The sequence below is a fragment of the Chinchilla lanigera genome, unplaced genomic scaffold, assembly GCF_000276665.1.
Source record: "Chinchilla lanigera isolate Chin_1 unplaced genomic scaffold, ChiLan1.0 scaffold00008, whole genome shotgun sequence".
NCBI lineage: Eukaryota > Metazoa > Chordata > Mammalia > Rodentia > Chinchillidae > Chinchilla > Chinchilla lanigera.
Window position 1 is genome coordinate 4,147,831 of NW_004955409.1, and position 18,867 is coordinate 4,166,697.

The 18,867-nt window shown below is 44.8% G+C and overlaps 1 protein-coding gene across 10 annotated transcripts in view; it reads left to right on the forward strand.

Annotated features, from left to right (window-relative positions):
* Nucleotides 1-279: 279 nt before the first annotated feature.
* Nucleotides 280-18,867, forward strand: part of Atp8b4 (ATPase, class I, type 8B, member 4) — a 235,200-nt gene continuing 216,612 nt past the window's right edge. For 5 of the 10 annotated variants that reach the window (XM_013510346.1, XM_013510353.1, XM_013510352.1 and 2 more), the window contains exons 1-2: nt 3,827-3,894; nt 13,426-13,491. In XM_013510346.1, the coding sequence (XP_013365800.1) occupies nt 13,464-13,491 (28 nt within the window). In that variant the 5' untranslated portion in view covers nt 3,827-3,894; nt 13,426-13,463. The other 5 variants (XM_013510347.1, XM_013510349.1, XM_013510351.1 and 2 more) reach the window with 5 other exon arrangements.

Below are 18,867 nucleotides of genomic sequence, written 5' to 3' on the forward strand. Positions count from 1 at the left end.
TGATGCAACTTCCATATAACCCCTAAATGGTTTTAGGCGCATGTAAAGGAGCCCTAGGTTTTTCTTTTTAAAATCAGACACCAATAGACATGTTTCGTTTTCATATGATCTCACCTTAGGGACCCTTCAAAGTGATTCCCAACTCAGAAATTTAAATCCATTTCCTATGCTTATTTGTTCCTCGGTGTCCTCAGGGTTAACGCTTCCTCTGCCATGAAAGGAAGGATGTTGGGAAAGAAGAAGTGTCCCTGCCTGGAGTGTTAGATGTTGCTTGGGTGTGTTCGGCTTTCATCCACAGAGAGTTCAACCCCCCCACCCCCTGGCGATGATTTAAAGGAAAACAAAAGCCCACCGCCAATTCTTTCATCTCTGGGAAACAGGTGGGACCTGAAGACGTTTGCTTGTCTTCCTCAGCCCGGCTGGCGAAGCTGGGTAAGTAGCCTGACGCTGGTGTCCTTTCCATCCTTTACCCCCAGCCTTCAGCACTCTAACTCCCCGGGGGAGCCAGCCCCACCCCACCTCAGGCCAGCCCCCCAGGAGTTTCCTTCTGTTCCTCCGTGATTAACCACTTCTGCCCTGGCAGCGGCAGCAGGCACCTGTACCAGGAGAGCCTCTTCGCGGCTTCTGGGCTTTCTTCAAGCAGCGTTTTCCCCTCGAGGTCCTCACTGGTAGTGAAGCTGCTCCCTTGCATGGTCTTCCTCTTATTTTCTTCAGAGATGCTGATTTTGGTCACCACCTAGCAGCTTCTGGTAGTGGTAAGTGGTCAAGAGCCTTTTTCCAAGAGTTGATGTCAGGTTTTCAAGAATGGCCCCTGGAGACCCAGTTTGTTTTCTATGCAATTACTAGAGCTTTCAGAATAGTCTGGCTTTCCCAGTGCTATGGGCACGGAATGGATGCTAGTCTGATCTTCCTCCCGCTGGTGGGAAATCTCCCTCTGGGTGAGGGGCCAGGTCCCGCCGAGGTGAGTAGGTGGGAAGCCGTCCAAGGTTGGAGAGAAAAGTGGAGCTTCAGCTCGGGGCTGGCTGGGGCTTTCTGTTTCCTCCTTCCACATTCCTCTTTTGGTTTGCTATTTTCATCTACGTGGTTGAGGTCTAGCAAATATGCTGTGCTATTTACCTTTTGCTAGAATATAATTTTAGGGGAAGTTTATTGGGAGTGGAAGATACAGCACCATCGCTTTTTTGTTTGAAATCTATTTTTTTTGTTGTTGTTCCAGCATCACCTACAAATAACAATAGAAGTAGCATAAATGTACATTTCTTCTTGGTTTGTGAGTGTTGGTCATTTCCTTTCACGGTAGTTGGTTTTATATTTTTAAAGAAGGTTTTATCTGTCGCTCTTACTTGAGGTGCTGTGGTTCCGTGATGAATTTGTGCTGTAGGTGTGACAGTTGGCGCTGGGCTGGGCCTCTGGGGCTGGTGGGTTTGGTTTTCAGTGCTGGGATTTGCCTGAATAGAAAAAATTGATCCTTCTGGCTGTTTTGTCAATAGAGAGGACAGTGTCTCAGGTCTCTGGCTAAGAGCTGTTTGGAGGAAAAAGAAGCTGATGAGAAGCACTAACCGGGGCCCAAAGACTTATTAGAAAGGGATGAGGAAATACAAGGTTTCATCTGGAATCAGAGCAGCTGTGCCGAGGAGTCACCTGGCTCCTTTGCTTAGGTGTGGCTTCCTGCTGGTCCATTGCTAAATGAAAAGTCAGGGTGATTTTGCTTAACTTTTGTTTATGGCACTTTCATATTATATTAGGCATGACTCTTCATAAATGAGTACCAGTGATTTTTGCTGGGCATTTTCTGTGTATGTGTGTATATATGTGTGCCCATTTTCCTGGGCATTTTCTGTGTATGTGTGTATATGTGTATGTGTTTGTGTGTGTGTGCATGCGCACATGCAGGAGTGTTTTATTTTGCTCATATGTGGAGAATTAGATATATTCATCTAGTAGAAAAACAGTTATTTAAAAGGAAACTGGAAATTGTAACTGCTGGAACTAACACTTCTTAAGGGATGCATTCTAGTTGCTTGTAGGGCATACGGGAGGATCAAAAGGTAGGATTTCTTGTGAGGATTTCTCCTGGAAAGATATAAAAGAAAATGGTGATCTCTTAGTGGTGTTGGAGACTTTAAATATTGGTAAATAATTTTCTAAGGAAGTATCGAGCATTGCTTCAGGACACGTGATCCTGCCTTGCTGGGAGGCTACACTTCTTCCAGCGCCCTCTGATTTCCTCAGCTGCAGTGTGCAGGGCCCCCGTCCCACAGGGGTCCCCCGGGGCGAGAGGGCACAGGGCGGGAGCGCAGGCTCTGTGCTTGTTCTTTATGGGCTTTTGCACCCCGCTGTCCGGTCCCACCCCTCTTCACTCTTGCTCTTGCTGAGTGAGACTGTCCATTCCCTGTGACTCCGGCACTTCCCCAGGTGTCGGGGCCTGCGGGTCTCACCTTTCTCTTCAGCCCCGAGGATATTTTCAATGACCAAGAGGCATTTGAAGCGTAATCAAGTTGAACTCCTCGTTCTCCTGGCCCTGTTCCTGCTTCTGCCCTTCATCTCCTCCTTCTCCTCTCACTGAAGTGCGTGTCACTTTAGTTGATGGCAATGCCCTAGGTGGCACTTCAGCTTGCTCCTCGGTCTGCACCCCACGCGTAAACCCGGGTTGTCCCGTTGCAGCGGTGTTTCTAGAAAGGGCTCCATTTCCCCATGGTCACTGCTCCCAAATCTCTTCTCACACGGCCTGTGGTGGGCGAGTGTCTTCCGAAGCACTCCGACTGCGCGGCCGGCCCAGGGAGACACAGGGGCGATGAGCTGGGCAAGGGGCTGGCTCTGACCGGGCCCTTCCACGCCAGCACCTCGTTGCTCCCAGGTAAGCTGCAGGTCGACCACAGGCTCGTGACTGTGACGATGCCCCGTGTCACTTCATCTGCACAACGGGGCAGCGGCGGTCCCTGCCTCTGTGAAGCTCAGTGAGGTAACACAGGCCAAGGGCCCTGCACGGGCCAGCTCCCCAGGGGTGGGAGGGCGGATGACAGTGAGGAGGCCGAGGTTGATGAGGTCCTTCAGAACGCTGCTCCTACCGCTCGGCCACACGGCATGTGCCGAGCCTTGTGATCTCGTGGCCGTGGCCGGAACTGCTCCCCGACCCTTGGTCTTCCTGTGCACTGCTCTTTTCACCTGCCTCACCTTGTTTTGTTCAGTGAACTCTTCTTACTTTCAAGGGGACTCAACTCGGAAGCCCATCTGTGAGTCCTGGCTGACTCCAGTGAGGGGGCAGCTCCAGGGCAACTCCGCGCTCTGCCTCCACGGTGCCCTCCTTCGCCGTCCTGGCGACACTCCCTCGTGCCAGCTGTCCCCATCTCCCCGGCACAGCTGGCTCAGGAAGGCTGGCGTGTGTCTTTGCCGCCTTCGTGCCCAGCCCAGGCTGGAAACAGGGTGGAAGACCTGACCGAGCCCTGAGCAGGGATGACTGCGCCACCAGAGGGACAAGGTGGCACTCACATTGGACAGCGGGTTTCCTACGTGTGGGAGTGTAAAAATACACTTAAGAAAAAGGAGCATCATAGCAGCTTTCCTTTCCTGGGTACCATTTTGCAGCTGGAGGCTTTGTGCCGGTCACTTGTCAGACCTGGACTAATCCTGTTTTCCTGATAATCCTGGGAGTTACTGTGTGCTCAGCTGGAGGTGACACAGAAGGTTGGCTAGAGGTGACAGGTCAGTGGGACCAAGCCTGGGGCCACCGCGTTCCAGCTCTGGGGAGAAAGAAGGAAGCGAAAAGGGGAAGGAAGGTGACTAACTGCGGAGGCACATCTGGGAGAGAAGGACGAGCTCGGAAGGAGGGGCAGGGCAGAGGACGGGCCGCTGGCAGACGACGGGCCGCTGGCAGACGGGAGGCGCGAGGGGCAGGTAAGCGGAAGGGAGGCTGCGCTGCTCTGCGGCGGGGTGGTGGCTGCTCGCCTGGCAGAGCACAGGCTCCAGCGTTAACTGTTCACGACTGCGTGAACCCGACAGGCAGAACACGGGAAGTGAACTGAGCGCCGTGCCGGCGCGGTAAGCACCGCCAAGCAATTTATACATTTGGCTGAATTAATCCTCACTTTTATCCTCGCACACGTCCAGGCGTGGACACACGCAGGGTGGGTTCCGTTATTTTTTACTTCTGCTTTTGTCCGATATCTGCAGTCTACAAGCACTGACCGCAAATACCGTCAACACACCTGCCTTGCTCGGACCTCGCGCTCAGACGTATCAGGCAGATGCCCGGGTGTGGCCTGGCCCCTCACCAGCCTCCCCTCCCACGCTGGCTCCTCTGCTGCCCAGGGGTCCCCCCTCTGGGTTATGGGCTATGGGCGGCTCCCAGCCCCACTGCCCACCAGGGACCCCGTTCTGGGTCTGCAGAGTAGGGTTGCCTGTGGCCCCAGCTGCGTGGTGTCGGCATCCAGGCAAGGGAGGACCCCTGAGGCTTTTCCTCCTCAGGCTCTGGGGAGCCGGGCCCGAGGGAGGTGAGGGCAGGGCTAGGACCAGGGGCAGGCGAGGCAGCGGGGCGCAGAAGGGCCGAGCTGGGTCCTCAGCTACTCGATGGTGGTTCCCAAGCTCGCTACCGTGCAGAGCCTCCTCCCCACCGTTCTCAGACTTGGAAAGAAAGTGAAATGAGCTAGGAGGAGCATGGAGCAAGGTCGGGGGCTGAGGACACTGGGTGCCAGGGGAGAGAAGGAGGGAGGCGGAGGAGGGCAGGCAGGGTGCGGAGGAGGACGAGGGAACAGGTGCTCAGGCGCAGAGGCTTGCAGAGGCTCGGAGGCCTCCACTGCGCAGGTGTGGGGCCCTGGCCTTGGGAAAGGGGCGTGCCTCGCTCGAAGTGACACTAGACAGACAGTGACTGAGGTGCGATCTGCATCTTGTCACCTTCCAGCTCTCCCAGGAGCTCTGTCTCCCACAGGAAGGAGAAACAGTGGAGTAAAGGGGCGGAAGGAGAGGAGGGTGGCTGCCGGGCGGGCTTGTGGAGCCACGCTGGGGCCTTTCCTTTCCTGAGGGCCATGGAGAGCCCGTGCTCCATGGAAGCAGAGCGCCCAGCTGGCGGGGGCCTCCCAGGTCGCCCGTGACTCTGAGATGGACATGGGCAGGCAGGGGTCCCCTGGGGGTGAGGCTGCCTGGGGTCTGCCCACCCTCCTCTCCTGCCCGCGGGCTCTGGTTTCCCCTTCAGTGGCTCCGGCCCCTTCCTTTCTCCTCTTTCTGCCAGTCCCCTCCCAGCCCTGCACCTTTCTGTCGCTCGACCTTGCCTTTCCTAATCTTGCTTCTCCCACAGGCTGTGTCCCCTCAGGTCACTCTCCCACCCCATCTCCCCACCACAAACATATATTTAGTACTTTTTTGAGGTTGGGGAGATCTACCTAAGTTGCCCAGGCTGGGCTTGAACTCATGATTCACCTGCCTCAGCCTCCCGAGCAGCTGGGATTACAGGTGCACACTACAGCGTCTGGCTCTTTCCTTTTAAAGGCTTATCATCTGTCCACACTTGTCTCCTTGCATGCAGAATACCTTGCAGGGTCACGCTCACTTCCTCATTTCTTCCTAACATTTGTGTAGAAAGAGTGCAGAGGGCTGTCTTTAAGGTAACTGTAAGGATCGACCAACAGATGCCGTGAATATTCACAGTAAAAATTGTTACAGTAAAAGACGCGTTGCCAGGCATCCCCCTCGAAACCCAGCCCCTTCTGAACACACTCGTCCCATCATCCTTGCCACTTTCTGAAGCAGTTCCGGAAGTCCTCTTTCTAGTGTCTTCACAGGATGTGGTAAAAAATACAGTGCATGCTGCTGCAAAGCACCATCCAACAGAAAGTCAGCTTGTAAACACAGGACGCTGTGCGCCCGTCCACCCCCTCCCGGGTCTGGCACTGTGTGACTTCTGGCTCTTCCCCAAAGTGAGGGAAATGTTTTGAATCAGTTCAAGACATCAAGGCAGTCACAATTAAAGACCCCCAGGAAAGAGGGCCAGGATGCTGCAGAAAGTGGCCAGGATGATGGGATGGATGTGTCTGAAGTGAGGGGGAAGATTTTGAGGGGGATTCATGGCAAAGTGTCTTCTACCGTAGCCTATGTTAAAAGTTCAAACATTCCCCGTGTAGTTCAGTCACACCTCGTATCTAAGGAACTCCCTCATGTGTGCACTGCCCCATGGCCCATCCAGGTCTGCTGTGATGCTCACAGGGATTTGCCCCACGTTCAGTAATGAGTTAACAGAAAAAGCAAGTCCAAGGTCAGGCTCCTCAACCCCACAGGACTCCTTGCCAGGGTGTCGAGCTCCCTGGGCACAGCCCTGCAGGCCGCTCTTGAGGGAGTCTCCTGTGGTCCTCTGGACCACAACCCAGTGGCATCCCCAGGAGAGACCCAGCTTTCTGGGACAAGCTCATCCTAGCTCAGGATTTGGATGATGTAAAATAAGGACAATTTATTAATTTGAAACATGGAGCATTAACTGTCAGGAGGACGCCCATGTTCACTTCGGCCTGCCTCCCTCAGCCTCTCCCTGTGGGTGGCCTCCACGGGAGAGCAGTTTATTACCAGCAGGCTGCTTGGTGAGTATGGAACTGGAGCAGGATGAATCCTGGCCCCTAACGTGATTGTTTTTTGTTGTTTGTTTTTCTAACGTGATTGTTGAGTGGCCTCAGATTGTTCAGGAAGCCTTCATTTCAGCCCCGTGCTCACAGAGCAGAGTCGCTGGCACCCATGCGTGGCCATTTCACTGTAAGGGGAGACCCCCTTGGACTGCAGTATGGACAGGATGCCACTTCCCTACTCAGGTGCTTAGCTGAGGTGTCCGACCTGGACGTCTTGTTATTGTTCAATCTAAACCAACTCCTTACCGTCCTGGTACAAACTGACATCTCCTTTTGACTTTGCCATTTCTTTCATTAGAAGAGTTATTTTCTATGACCAAGATTAAGAACCCAAACTTGAAATGTAAATATACTTCATGGAAGTATAACATTGTTTTAAAAGAAGTATTAATGGCATTTTTAAATGAATATGTGTGTAAAGCTCCCACCTATTACTGTATTTCTGATACCTTTCTTCTTTCATCTCTGTTTTCCCCATAACCTTTCTCATATAGAAGGTGGGACTGAAAAATGAAATAATGTTTAAATTTTAAAAATCTATCACAGTAAAAAATATTGGCCTTAATTCCCTTTAAAATACTCCCCTCACTTCAAACATTTATCCCTTTGTTCTTTCCTCTTTCTGCAGCAGTTCTGGAAGTTCTCCTTCTTGAGGGTCGTTAGTTGCACTGTCATTGCTGCCTCAATATTCTGCCTGAATGGATTAAAATGTTTGCTTTCTATGGTTATTCTGACTTTGGGAAAGAGCCAGAAGTCACATACTGCAAGATCTGGTGAATAAAGTGGACAAGGACACAGCATCATAATTTTACATGGTGCCTTTCCATCGCATGGTACTGGGCAGTAGCATTCCTGGTATTCTTGATCACATTTGGTAAAGACATGACAGAGAACTTCCAGAACTGCTTCAGAAAGTGGAAACCAGGCAGGGCGTAGTGGTGCACGCCTGTAATCCCAGCACTCCGGAGGCTGAGGCAGGAGGATCCTTGCGAGTTCGAGACAAGCCTGGGCTACAAAGTGAGCTCAGGGCCAGCCTGAACTACATAGTGACACCCCATCTCAAAAAGACAAGGAAAAAAAAAAAGAAGAAAAAAAAAGAAGAAAGTGGCACAAACCACCAGGCAATTGTGTTGGGAGTGAGAGGAGGGTTCTGAGGGGGACGCATGGGAATGAGTTTTTTATTATGGTAATTTTTCAAAGTTTAAGCATTTGCTGCATGGTATTTTGATCACACCTGTACAGTATTTTTCTCACATATGAATACATATGTATAGATGTACTAGGACTTTCACACAAGGAAACTACCATGTTAATCCTTTGCACGAGATGAAGCCAAAGGTGAGGTCAGCCTTCCGCGTCAGCTTTTCTCTTCTCATCTCCTCTGCTCTGGGATGACAGAGAAGAGGGGCTTTGTAGTCACAGAAGTATCACTGGCTTCAGTGTTTGTAAGTGATTGAATTTCAAAACCCTGAGTTCCTGCTTCTAGAGCTGGATTTTACATTTTAGCAAAAACTTTTCTCTTACCCAATTTTGTTTCCTATATTTTTTTAACCTTCCTGATCTGGAAGTTTGGCAAAAGACAACTTTTTCTTTCCTCTGACACCTTTCAGAGTTGAACAAAGAGTCAAAAGTGGTATTTTGGTGAGCTAATGAATGTGTGAGGGTGAAAGGTTTCAGTGTTATTTCCTCAAAGTTAGACTTGGATCTGCTTCTCCCAGAAAATATATCTGGATTGCTGTTGTTACAAGGCAAAAGTTGGATTGGGGAGGATGCTGGAAGTCAACTCTGTGTTTTCCTTTGTAATTTCATGTTCTAGAGAGGAAAAACATTCAAATAAGATCACAAATAAGAAATAACTTCTGAAAAACCTGTAGTACTGTTTCATCATAGGACAGTGATCATAGTATCATTCAGAAGTGGAGACTATTTTCTGCAAAATCAAAAGTGGCTAAAATAAAACAATAGATTTATTGAACATCAAACTAAAAGGTTTCTAAGAGTTTGGAATGTGGTATTACAGAAATTCTAAAAGTAACAGCATAATGGAATAGTTTAAAAAGTAATTTTAGGAAGGATATGGTGTTGCTTCATGCTTGATTTTCTGGGAGCTTTTAAAATGAGAAGTTCTTGCAGGAAGATCTAAAATAAGAGAAGAAAGGTGTTGCATGAATATGTTCCCTTCATCTTGCACACTTATAAGTAGGTTCATCTTTTCTGCAGGTATCTGTTGCTACCGATCTTCTAAACCAACAAGAGAAGCAGAGGCTAAGCTGGCCGGTGGCTGGTGTGCCTGTTAACTTTCTGAGAGCTGAATTCCCTCTGCTGTGATCTCCTTACCCTCTGTCCCAGTTGAGAGTCTCTTTTGCAACCTAGGTTAAAGAGTTCTTCCTCCTGTCCTCTGTCTGGGGATTAGGAGCCTGACAGAACGTGTTGACCTTGTCCCCAGAGAGAAGGGTCAAAGGCTGACAAAGTGGCCCAGAACTTGCTGACGGGCCATCCCCTCTGGCCAGATAGGGCCACCAGGTCCTGATGTCCTCCTCACAGAACTCATGCATCCTTCTTCCTGAGGTCATATTCTGTCCACTGTGGCTAGCTCTACATTTTTGCATAGAGGTAATATAACTATTTTGTGAAACAAAGAGACAACAAAGGAAGCCCTTCACGAATAAAAATTCACTTTTAAAATTTTTTTATTTTTATTTTATGGAAAAATAAAACAATATTTCATTACAAAATAATAGGGAGATAACAGTAATGGATACATTGAGTATTGTTATCTTTAAAGTAGTTACTCAGAGTACAGTATACAGGCATAAAAAATTCTCCACACGATATTAGCACAAACCTTTCTTTTCGACGAACTAAGAGAAACTAGCAGTGTACCTGTCTTGTTTGTTCTTTTCCTTTTCCATTCCTTCCTTCCCCTTTGCCTCATCCTAGTTCCTTTTGAACAATTTCTTCCCATTTCACAATATCTATTGTATATTTTGGACCTTACTTACTCTTTCAGTTTCTCACACCAGGGAGACAGTATGATGTTCACACATGTGGGTCTGATTTTCCCTTATGAGTATGATCTCAAGTTGCATCCTTTACCTATAAAAGCCCCAAGTTTATCCTTATTTATAGCTGAGTAGTACTCCATTGCATAAAAAGACTGCATCTTTTTTATCCATTTCTCAGTTGATGGGTATTTAGGTTGTTTCCAAGATTTAGCTATTATAAATTATGGTGCTATAGGTGCAAATATATCACCATGGCATGATTTTTTTAATTCTTCTGGGAAGATACCCAGAAGGGGAATAGCTGGGTTGAATGGGACCTCTAATCTTATTTTTTGGGAAAATCTCCATACTGATGTCCACTGTGGTTGTATCAGTCTGCACTCCTATCAACAGAGTGAAGTGTTCCTTTTTCCCCACAGCCCTTCCAGCATTTGTTATTGATTGTTTTCTTGGTGATAGCAATTCTTTCTGTAGTGAGATGGAATCTCAGTGTTGTTTTAATGTGCATCTCTCAAATGACCAGTGATGCTGAACATTTTTCATATATTTATTTGCCATTTGTATTTCTTCATCTTAGAAGTGCCTATTCATTTCAGATGCCCATTTTTGGACTGAGTCTTTGAATTTGGGAAGCATGATTTTTTTCAATGTTTTCTATGTTCTAGGTATAAGTGCTTTGTCTGAGGGAAAACTGGCTAAAATTTTTTCCCACTCTGTGTGTTGTCTTTTCACTCTGTTTGTGATTTCTTTTAATGTGCAAAGATTTTTAATAAAATGAGATCCCAGTTGTTGATTCTTTGAAGCATTTCCCATGTGGTCTGGGTTTTGTTCATAAACTCTTTGTCTATACATATGTCTTTAAGATTTCTACCTACTTCCTCTTCCAGTAGATTTAGTGTTTCTGTTTTAATATTTAGATCTTTGATCCATTTTGAGTTAAGTTTAGTAGATTGTGAAAGACATCAGCTCTAGTTTTAGTCTTTGACATATAGACAGCTAGTTTTTCCAGCACCATTTATTAAGGAGGCTATCTTTCTTCCAGTGAACATGTTTGGCCCCTTTGTCAAAGATAAGGTGGTTGAGTGTGTTTGTAGTTGTGTCTGAATCTTTTAATCTCTTCCATTGATCCTCAGGTCTGTTTTCTTTTGCCAGTACCATGCTGATTTTATGAGAGTAGCTTTATAGTATAATTTCAAGTCAAAGACTGTGATGCTTCCTGCCTTGCCTTTGTTGCCCAGGATTGTTTTTGCTATTCTAGGTCTCTTCTGGTTTTAGATGAATTTTAAGAATGTTTTTTCTAGATCTTTGAGGTATGATAATGGTATTTTGATTGGGATTATATTGAACCTGTATAACAGTTTTGGAAATATGGCCAATTTTCACAATGTTGACTCTTCCTATCCATGAGCAAAGGTTATCTTTTCATTTTCTGATGTTCTCTTCAATCTTTTTCAGTGAACTGTAATTTTCAATGTATAGCTCTTTTACTTCCTTTGTTAGATTTATTCTTAAGTATTTTATTTTTTTGGATGCTACTGTGAAGGGTGTGGTTTCCCTGATTTCTCTTTCAGTGAATTTGTTCTTTGTGTACAGGAAGGCTATTGATTTTTGAGTGTTCACTTTGTATCCAGCTAAACTACTAAATTTGGTTATTAAATCTAGAAGTCTTTTGGTGGAGTTTTGGGGGTCTTCTACATAAAGTATCACATCATCCACAAATAATGATAATTTAACTTCTTCCTTTCTTACCCTTATTCCTTTTGTTTCTTTCTCTTGTCTAATTGCTCTCTCTGATGTTTCCAGAACTACATTAATAGGAGTGGTGATAGTGGACATCCTTGTCTTGTTCCTGATTTTAGAGTGAAAGCTTCCAGTTTTTGACCATTTGGTGTGATGTTAGCCGTTGGATTGTCACAGATAACTTTTTATCAGATTGAGATAAAGCCCTTCTATTCCAATTTCTGTAGGTTTTTTTTTTTTTTTCAAATCATGAATGGGTGTTGGACTTTATTAAATGCTTTCTCTGTATCTATTGAGATAATCATGTGGTTATATAACAGAATCTAGCATATATCAGGGACTTGTATGTAATGATTTTTTCCCTTAATGGAGTGATTTTACCCTGTTGTGAGGGAGGCGATTAAGAAGGATGGGAGCAAGATAGAGTGATGAGTGAAGTCCAGTATAGTAGGAGCAAGGCTTGAGGGCAAAGGATGATCACCCAAGTGATGGAAACTGGAGGACACAGGAGAGAAAGAATAGGAGAAAGCAGAAGAGTACTGAAATGAACCAGGAAGAGAAGTGTCCATGTTTATTCACATGAAAGTGCCATAAAATCAAGCAAGATAATTGACAAAAGAGAGTAAGAAGACATGTAAATGAAAATAAAATGGAAGGTAATAAATCTAAGTCATGAAAGAAAGAGAAAACAGAGAGAGAGAGAGAGAGAGAGAGAGAGAGAGAGAGAGAGAGAGAGAGAGAGAGACTAAAACCAAAAAACAAAAATAACCATGAAAAAAACCCAAGGGAAGTGCTTCTTAGCCCCCGGAAGCCCTCGCTCCACTTTCGTGAAGACTCTAGATTCTGGAGGGTCTGCAGGGGCGCCATGGATGTTGAGGAACCTCCTTTGCAATCTGTCTTCTCGTAAGTGCCAAACCATTGTCTTCCCCATCACTAGTCTCCATATGACTAAGCAGCTTCTTTGTGTGTCATTGAGTTCTGCCACATCCCTTCATCCTTCATGACCACAGAGTCACTTCTCATCCTGATAGAGAGTGACATATTCAGGACCTTGGCCACTCGGGTCGGTGTTCCTTCCCACGGCCTGTGGGGTTCTGCATGTAGGAAACCATCTGCTTGCCCCTTTATTTTTAAGTCTTCAATGGAGCTTGCTGTCTAAAGGAAAGTAGACCACATATGGGGGTTGGGATGCTTTAGGAGACTTGACTCAGTTTTGATGCCAAATGGAACAGCACACTGTCCTTACCTTCATGTGTCCCTTACAGTCTGTACTGGGAAGTTCACATTTTCTCACCAAGGTTTATGTTTGCGTCTGTTGAGATAAACTGGTAAGAACTTTTAGCAAGGGAAAAGTCAAAACTTTAAAAAAATTTGATTGTAGTTTGACATGACACAGGAGCCTTCAGAGTGAAGACCCTAAGACCCTGGATGAATTAATCCATTTCTATACTTAGGTTCATTGATGCTGGGAAAGCCATGTAGCACTGGGATTGGGCCAAAAGGGTCTGAGCATCATGATGAGAGTAGTAGAGAAGCCCAGTGAGTCTGTCCCTCCTGGTTTCTCTTGGCTCTCAGTGGTTACCTTTCTTCCTCCAAGGTATGGGGCAGGGCCCTTTCTGGCTGGGGTCTCAAACACAGCAGGTCTGAGAATTTCTTTATGGTCAACTCTACACAGAAAGACAGGGGAAGCTAGAATAATATTTGTGGGTTTTACAAAGCCCTCTGCGAGACTGGCTCTGGTTGTTGTGACTTGCCCTGAGGAAGAGGCGTTCTAATCTCCACGGCTTGCTTGGGGGAGAAGAAGGGGAAGAGACAGAGCACAGAAGTCAGAGGGAAACTGCTTCTGAGATCTTCCCTTTCAACACCTTTATAATACAAACACATTATTTTCTGGTACGTAATTATCTTATTTGGTTAGATTTAAGCCTGAGAAATGGAATCTGTTCTTCCTCATGGTACCAGTGACTTCATAGTCACCTACGTTTGTCTAGGAAGAAAGTTAGAGGCTATAAATCCAAGACTGCTGGGCATTTTCCAAATGCTGATGTCGTGTCTGCCTCTTGTACTTCTATTAGGCCAACTGCTGTGACTGAGTGAGAGACCAGGTGCCGTCATGTTCTGCTATAGGAAGAAACCACCCGGTAAGTACTGCACGCTTCCCATGGCAGGAAGAAGTATGGATTCTTAATATTATTTTTGTTTTATTTATTTACAGAATAATACCAATGACAACGACCACACACATAGGTCATAGGTGTGCAGTTCGAGCTTTGACAACTGTATACAACCATGTGACCCCCCCCAAGGTGTAGAAAACAAAATATGGGACATTTCTGTCCCTCAACAAGGTCCCTCTTATACCTTTTTATTCATCTTCTCTTAATCTCTCACAATGACCTTTTGATATCTAACAGTTTAGTTTTGCTTATTTTTAAATAATTAGAAATACTGTATACTGAAACAACACAGTATACATCTTTTTGTGTTTCTTTTGCTCAGCATAAAGATCTTTCGGTCCACGTAAATATGGTTTCAGGTTAGTTTGTTCTTCATGTCTTTTTTGAATTTCTTTCTTTCTTTCTTTCTTTCTTTCTTTCTTTCTTTCTTTCTCTCTTTCTTTCTTTTCTTTTTGAAACAGGGTCTCGCTATGCAGTTCAGGCTGGCCTTGAACTGGCTTATGTAGCCTTAAACTCACAGCAATCTTCCTGCCTAGGTTTCCGAGTGCTGGGATTACAGGTGTGCACCACCACGCCTGGCTCTGTTTTAAATTTCAAAACTGTGTTCCATTGTGTGAATACGCCAACATTTAAAACTAAATTCATATAGTAGAGATAATTTTGGTCATGGTAACAGGAAACTCACTTTGGATTGGTTGTTTTGTTTGTTAGTTTATTTGAGTAATCAGTCTACTGAATATAGATTGATTTTTCCTCATCCTCATCTTGGGACCTGAAGTATTTTGTTGTTTTTAAAATGTTGGCATGTTTGCATACATTTTACCTGACTAAGCATCCCCAATCTAAATTCCAAAATACTCCCACATCGGGAACTTCGAAAGTGCTCCAAAAAATGTTTCAGATTTCAGAGCTTTTTGAATTTCCGAGTTTTAGGTTAGGGTTGTTCAGCCTGTAATACTCATGCTATTCCGGTTCTTTCATGTCACACCCCAACCTCTCAGTGATCACCTTCTCTCAGTGGCAGACTGTCATGCAGTTTTTGCACTGGGGAACTTAGCCTAATTTATCACCACTATAGTTATTTCTGATCCAGACTCTTCAGAGACTGAAGGTTGGATTAGAAGTTAGCTAATGCCCTGCCCCTCCTTCTCAGAACATCCCAGACAGGTGCTTAACGTGCTTGTAAAGGTCATTACTTCCCGATGCAGCCTTCTCTCCTCAGGCATGGATTCCTTGCTTCCTTTAGCCTCACAACCAGCTGAACTTGTCTTTCAGGAATTCCCATTTGCAGGCCCTCTGGGTGATATTTATATATTGCTAGTATCCACCTAAGAGTCTAGAACTATTGTCAACGTCTTTCTTTTGTCATGTGGAATCATTTATATCGACTGACAGGTATAATCTTAATTGTGCAAACACAAGGTTAACCTGCATTAACATAGGCACCATCTCAGCAGGACCTTGTGTGGCAAAGGTTAAAAACACGGTTAACCTGGTTAAAAACACGAACGACATCCGGGTCTCAGTCTCTTAGAAGTGACTTACATGGTATACGAATGTACGCGTGTGAAAGTAGGCCGATTTTAATAAATCAAAATAAGAAAGTGGAAGTCACTGTCATTGTTCAGTCCTGCGATCAGCACTCGAGGCTGCCGTGTCTTGTGTAACTTTGGAGGCACTGCATCGAGTGACCTCAAGTAACACCTTTGACGACATAGCCCCAAGTGGAATCACGCTGACATATTTAAACGTGATACGCTGATCTTAGGTTTCTGCCTTTGAATATTTCTCTATAAAATTATTCTTATCTATAGTTCCCCTAACCGTTAATTTTGAGAATACTGAATTTTACAGATGTACTAAAAGAGGAATACAGTGAAAGGTGAATACACTTCACTGTAATTCTACAATTCTCATCGTTTTGCTATGCTTCTTCTCTTTCTCTGCACAGACAGACATGCTCATACACACACACACATGCACATACATGCACACAGATATTTTCTTGTCAAACCATCTGACAACAAAATCATGACTTTTAACCTCAAATATTTCATGACACATCTCTTAAGACTCTTAAGACCAGGTGATTCTCATGCATAACCTCGGTATCAAAAATACAACATTGATAAATAGCACTCATTTCATTTTTCAATTACCCCACTTATGTTGTAAATATCTCATCTTTAAAAGTTGGTTTAAATTTTTTGGTACAATATCCAGTCAATGTTCTCACATGGAGTTTGCATTTAAACTCTCTTTTTGAAAAAATTTAGAATAATTTTCCCATTGTTTCAAATTTTAGGAAAGTCTAGTCCTGCCATTTTGCAGACTTTTCTAGTAGAGTTTAGTTAATTCCTCCTAAATCAATTTTGATTGAACATTTTGGGCACAAATACTATGTCAGTAATATTCAGTTTCTAATGAAAATTAGCCAGATTATCAATAGTTTTTTTTGGTGTGGAACTCAATGTGGATCTTCCTCACACAGAATGTTCTGGAACAGAGCATGTGGCCCACTATGAGAGGAGACAAAATGTCTCCCCACAGAGCTGTGTCTGCCAAAGCTGGGGCCAGTGGCTTCACATTGGACTTGGTATCAAGGCCACATGATGTGAGAGAGACCACCATTTTTTTTTTTTTTTCCCCTCCGGTACCGGGAACCGAACTCACGACCTTGCGCTTGCCAGGCAGGCGCTTTTGCCGCTGAGCTAAATCCCCAGCCCCTAAGGTTTGTGGCATTTGTGACTATGATCACTGTAGATCATGACGGAGAATGATGCATTGTTATACTACCTTAGTTCCTCTAGACCTGATAATAGAGTGGAGTACCTTTTACATGTAAAATATTTACTTATTCAGCCAGCCAACATTTTAAAAGTATAATTTAAAAAGTTTTTAATAACACATTTTTAATTGTACATATCTTGTGACACTTCAGTATGTGTATACAGTATATAATGACCAGGTCAGGATAATGGGCCTACCGATCACTCCAGATTTTCATCATTTCTTTCTTTCTTTCTTTTTTTTTTTTTTTTTTGTACCAGGAATCAAACTCATGACCTCGTGCTTACCAGGCAGGCGCTTGAACCACTGAGCTATATACCCGGTCCCTATCATTTCTTTTTAACAGACATTTTTGGGCCCTTTTTACAGTTCAGTAAAATAATCACATTCTCACAACAATTTAAAAATTTTATAGTAGCCACGATGGCGTCAAACAGTCTGCTAAACGTCACTCCAATTTTGCATCGGTCAGAGGAGTAGTGCAGAGAGCTTTAACCAGCAGGGTTGGCTGGGGGACACTACCTCACCTCTCTGAGGATTACATATCTGCAGCATTTAATAAAGGTGTGCTCACACCTATCTAATCTTCTGCCATCTCAGGAAGCACATGCCATCAATAATATGTGTGAAAATACACAAGCAGACATCGGTGTGGTGGGAAAACCACAACTTCCCCCCAGCTAGGCTTTAGTGTTTATTATCTCCTTATTCACATAAGTCTCACATACTTTAAGATGTGAAAAATTCCAGCCAATTGACTCAGATTTCTAGGACACTTTTGATTACAGGCTGCTTTCTATTGTTTTTTTTTGTGAATTTTCCCTTTCTGAATAGCATGTCAGGGAGACCCAAAGATACAGTATTTCCAAGCCTGTATGTGCTGTGTGTCTGGTGGAGCCATGAGAGCAGGGGATGTGCTCGGGTCTCATTGCTTTGGTAACATGGAAGCAGAGGAGTGGATACAAAGGGCTTTCTTTAAGCTGCTAAAGCTATTCTTGGCTGGAAATGGGGAGCCGTGGAGCCAGCACCACTGCTCTGTGAGGGAAGCCCCGAGACTGTCTGGGGGGCATGTGGCTGGGAAGAAGCAGCCCAGCTGCTGTGGGTCTTCCCTGGGCCCCAGGCACTGCTGTCTTGTGTTCTCCTCCTCCATAAAAGTATTAAAAATTGTATTTATGACTGTGTTAGAACAAAGACAAACATAATTGAAACTGGATTCATTATTATGTATCCATTACTATTTTATTCATCTTTTTCTTCTGATTGTAAAACAAATGGAAATTAAAATCCTTTTGGTTCTAGGGGGTATCGTAGGCCCTAGGGAGCACTGCCTGCTGTACCTCCTGGGTGAGTCACCCTGATCCCTTCCAGGGACAGTAAGGGGTCCAACGGTTTCTGAGATAACTTCTTGTGCCAGCCTTGGCCGGCCATGTGGAGAAAGTTCTCGGGGTGCTTGGAGTGATAGCACAGCACTTTGAAGTCATTGTTGCCACTATAACTTTAAAAATCATGTGACAATATAGAGCCGTATGACCCTTACCTGTTTTCACAACACAATCACAACCTTCAGTTTTTTTTCCCCCTCAACTTATATAGACGTTTGACTTTAGGTGACTGTGACATAAAATGACCAATAGGGTAAGATCAACAGGGCAGGAATTTCCTGGATTTGACCAGAATGGGTGCTGTAGGCATGGGAGCTCTGTCTATATCTGGTGGTTGACCATGAGTCACAACAGAAACATGAGTCAGAAGCAGCAGCAGGAAGCCTCCTCTGCTTCTAGCCCTTTGGGGCTTGAATCTTCTAAGGCTCACCTCTTTGAAGGCTCCGGCTGAGATCTCCAAAGGTGACTGTGAGGATGAGCATAAAATGCAATGATGTATGTGAAGCAACCATAGAAGCATTACCTGTGTATTTGACTACTGAAGTAATAGACGGATGGTATATAGCTTATTGATTTCTAGCTTTTTCCTCAAATCCCAGACTTTGCCAAAGTCTTTTTTGTCCAGTTTTATGGCTGAGACTAGTGCTGTGTGTACACCTGGACTTCCTATCTATGGCAGTAACTCCTTGAGCTCTGATTTAAGATGACATCTGAAAGCCCTGTGCCTCTTCTGGTTCCTCCAGGACTGTGAATTTCACAAGGGCCATTCATTTATGGGGCCTCCATGAAGGTCTGCAGTGTGGTCTCATATAACTTTGGCTGAAGTTTATATATCTGCTTTGTGAGCTTTTCTGTGTTGTCTCCTAAAATAAATTCTGTGCTGCCATGTCTGAGTAACAAACAAACAGCAATAGGACCCAGGAGTCGCCAGCCTCCATACTAACAGCATTTTGGATTTTATTTTATTTTATTTTTTTATTTTAAAGAATAAAAGAAGGATAACGTAATAATAGGGGGGACTTAGCAAATTACAGACAAAATGGTAGGAAATTATCAATGGTTATCCTTTTACATATTATTATCTACAAAATAGTTTCTCAGGAAAACAAATAGACAAATAATAGTGAGTTAGAGACAAAAGAGGTAGGAGATTATCAAGAGTTGTTGT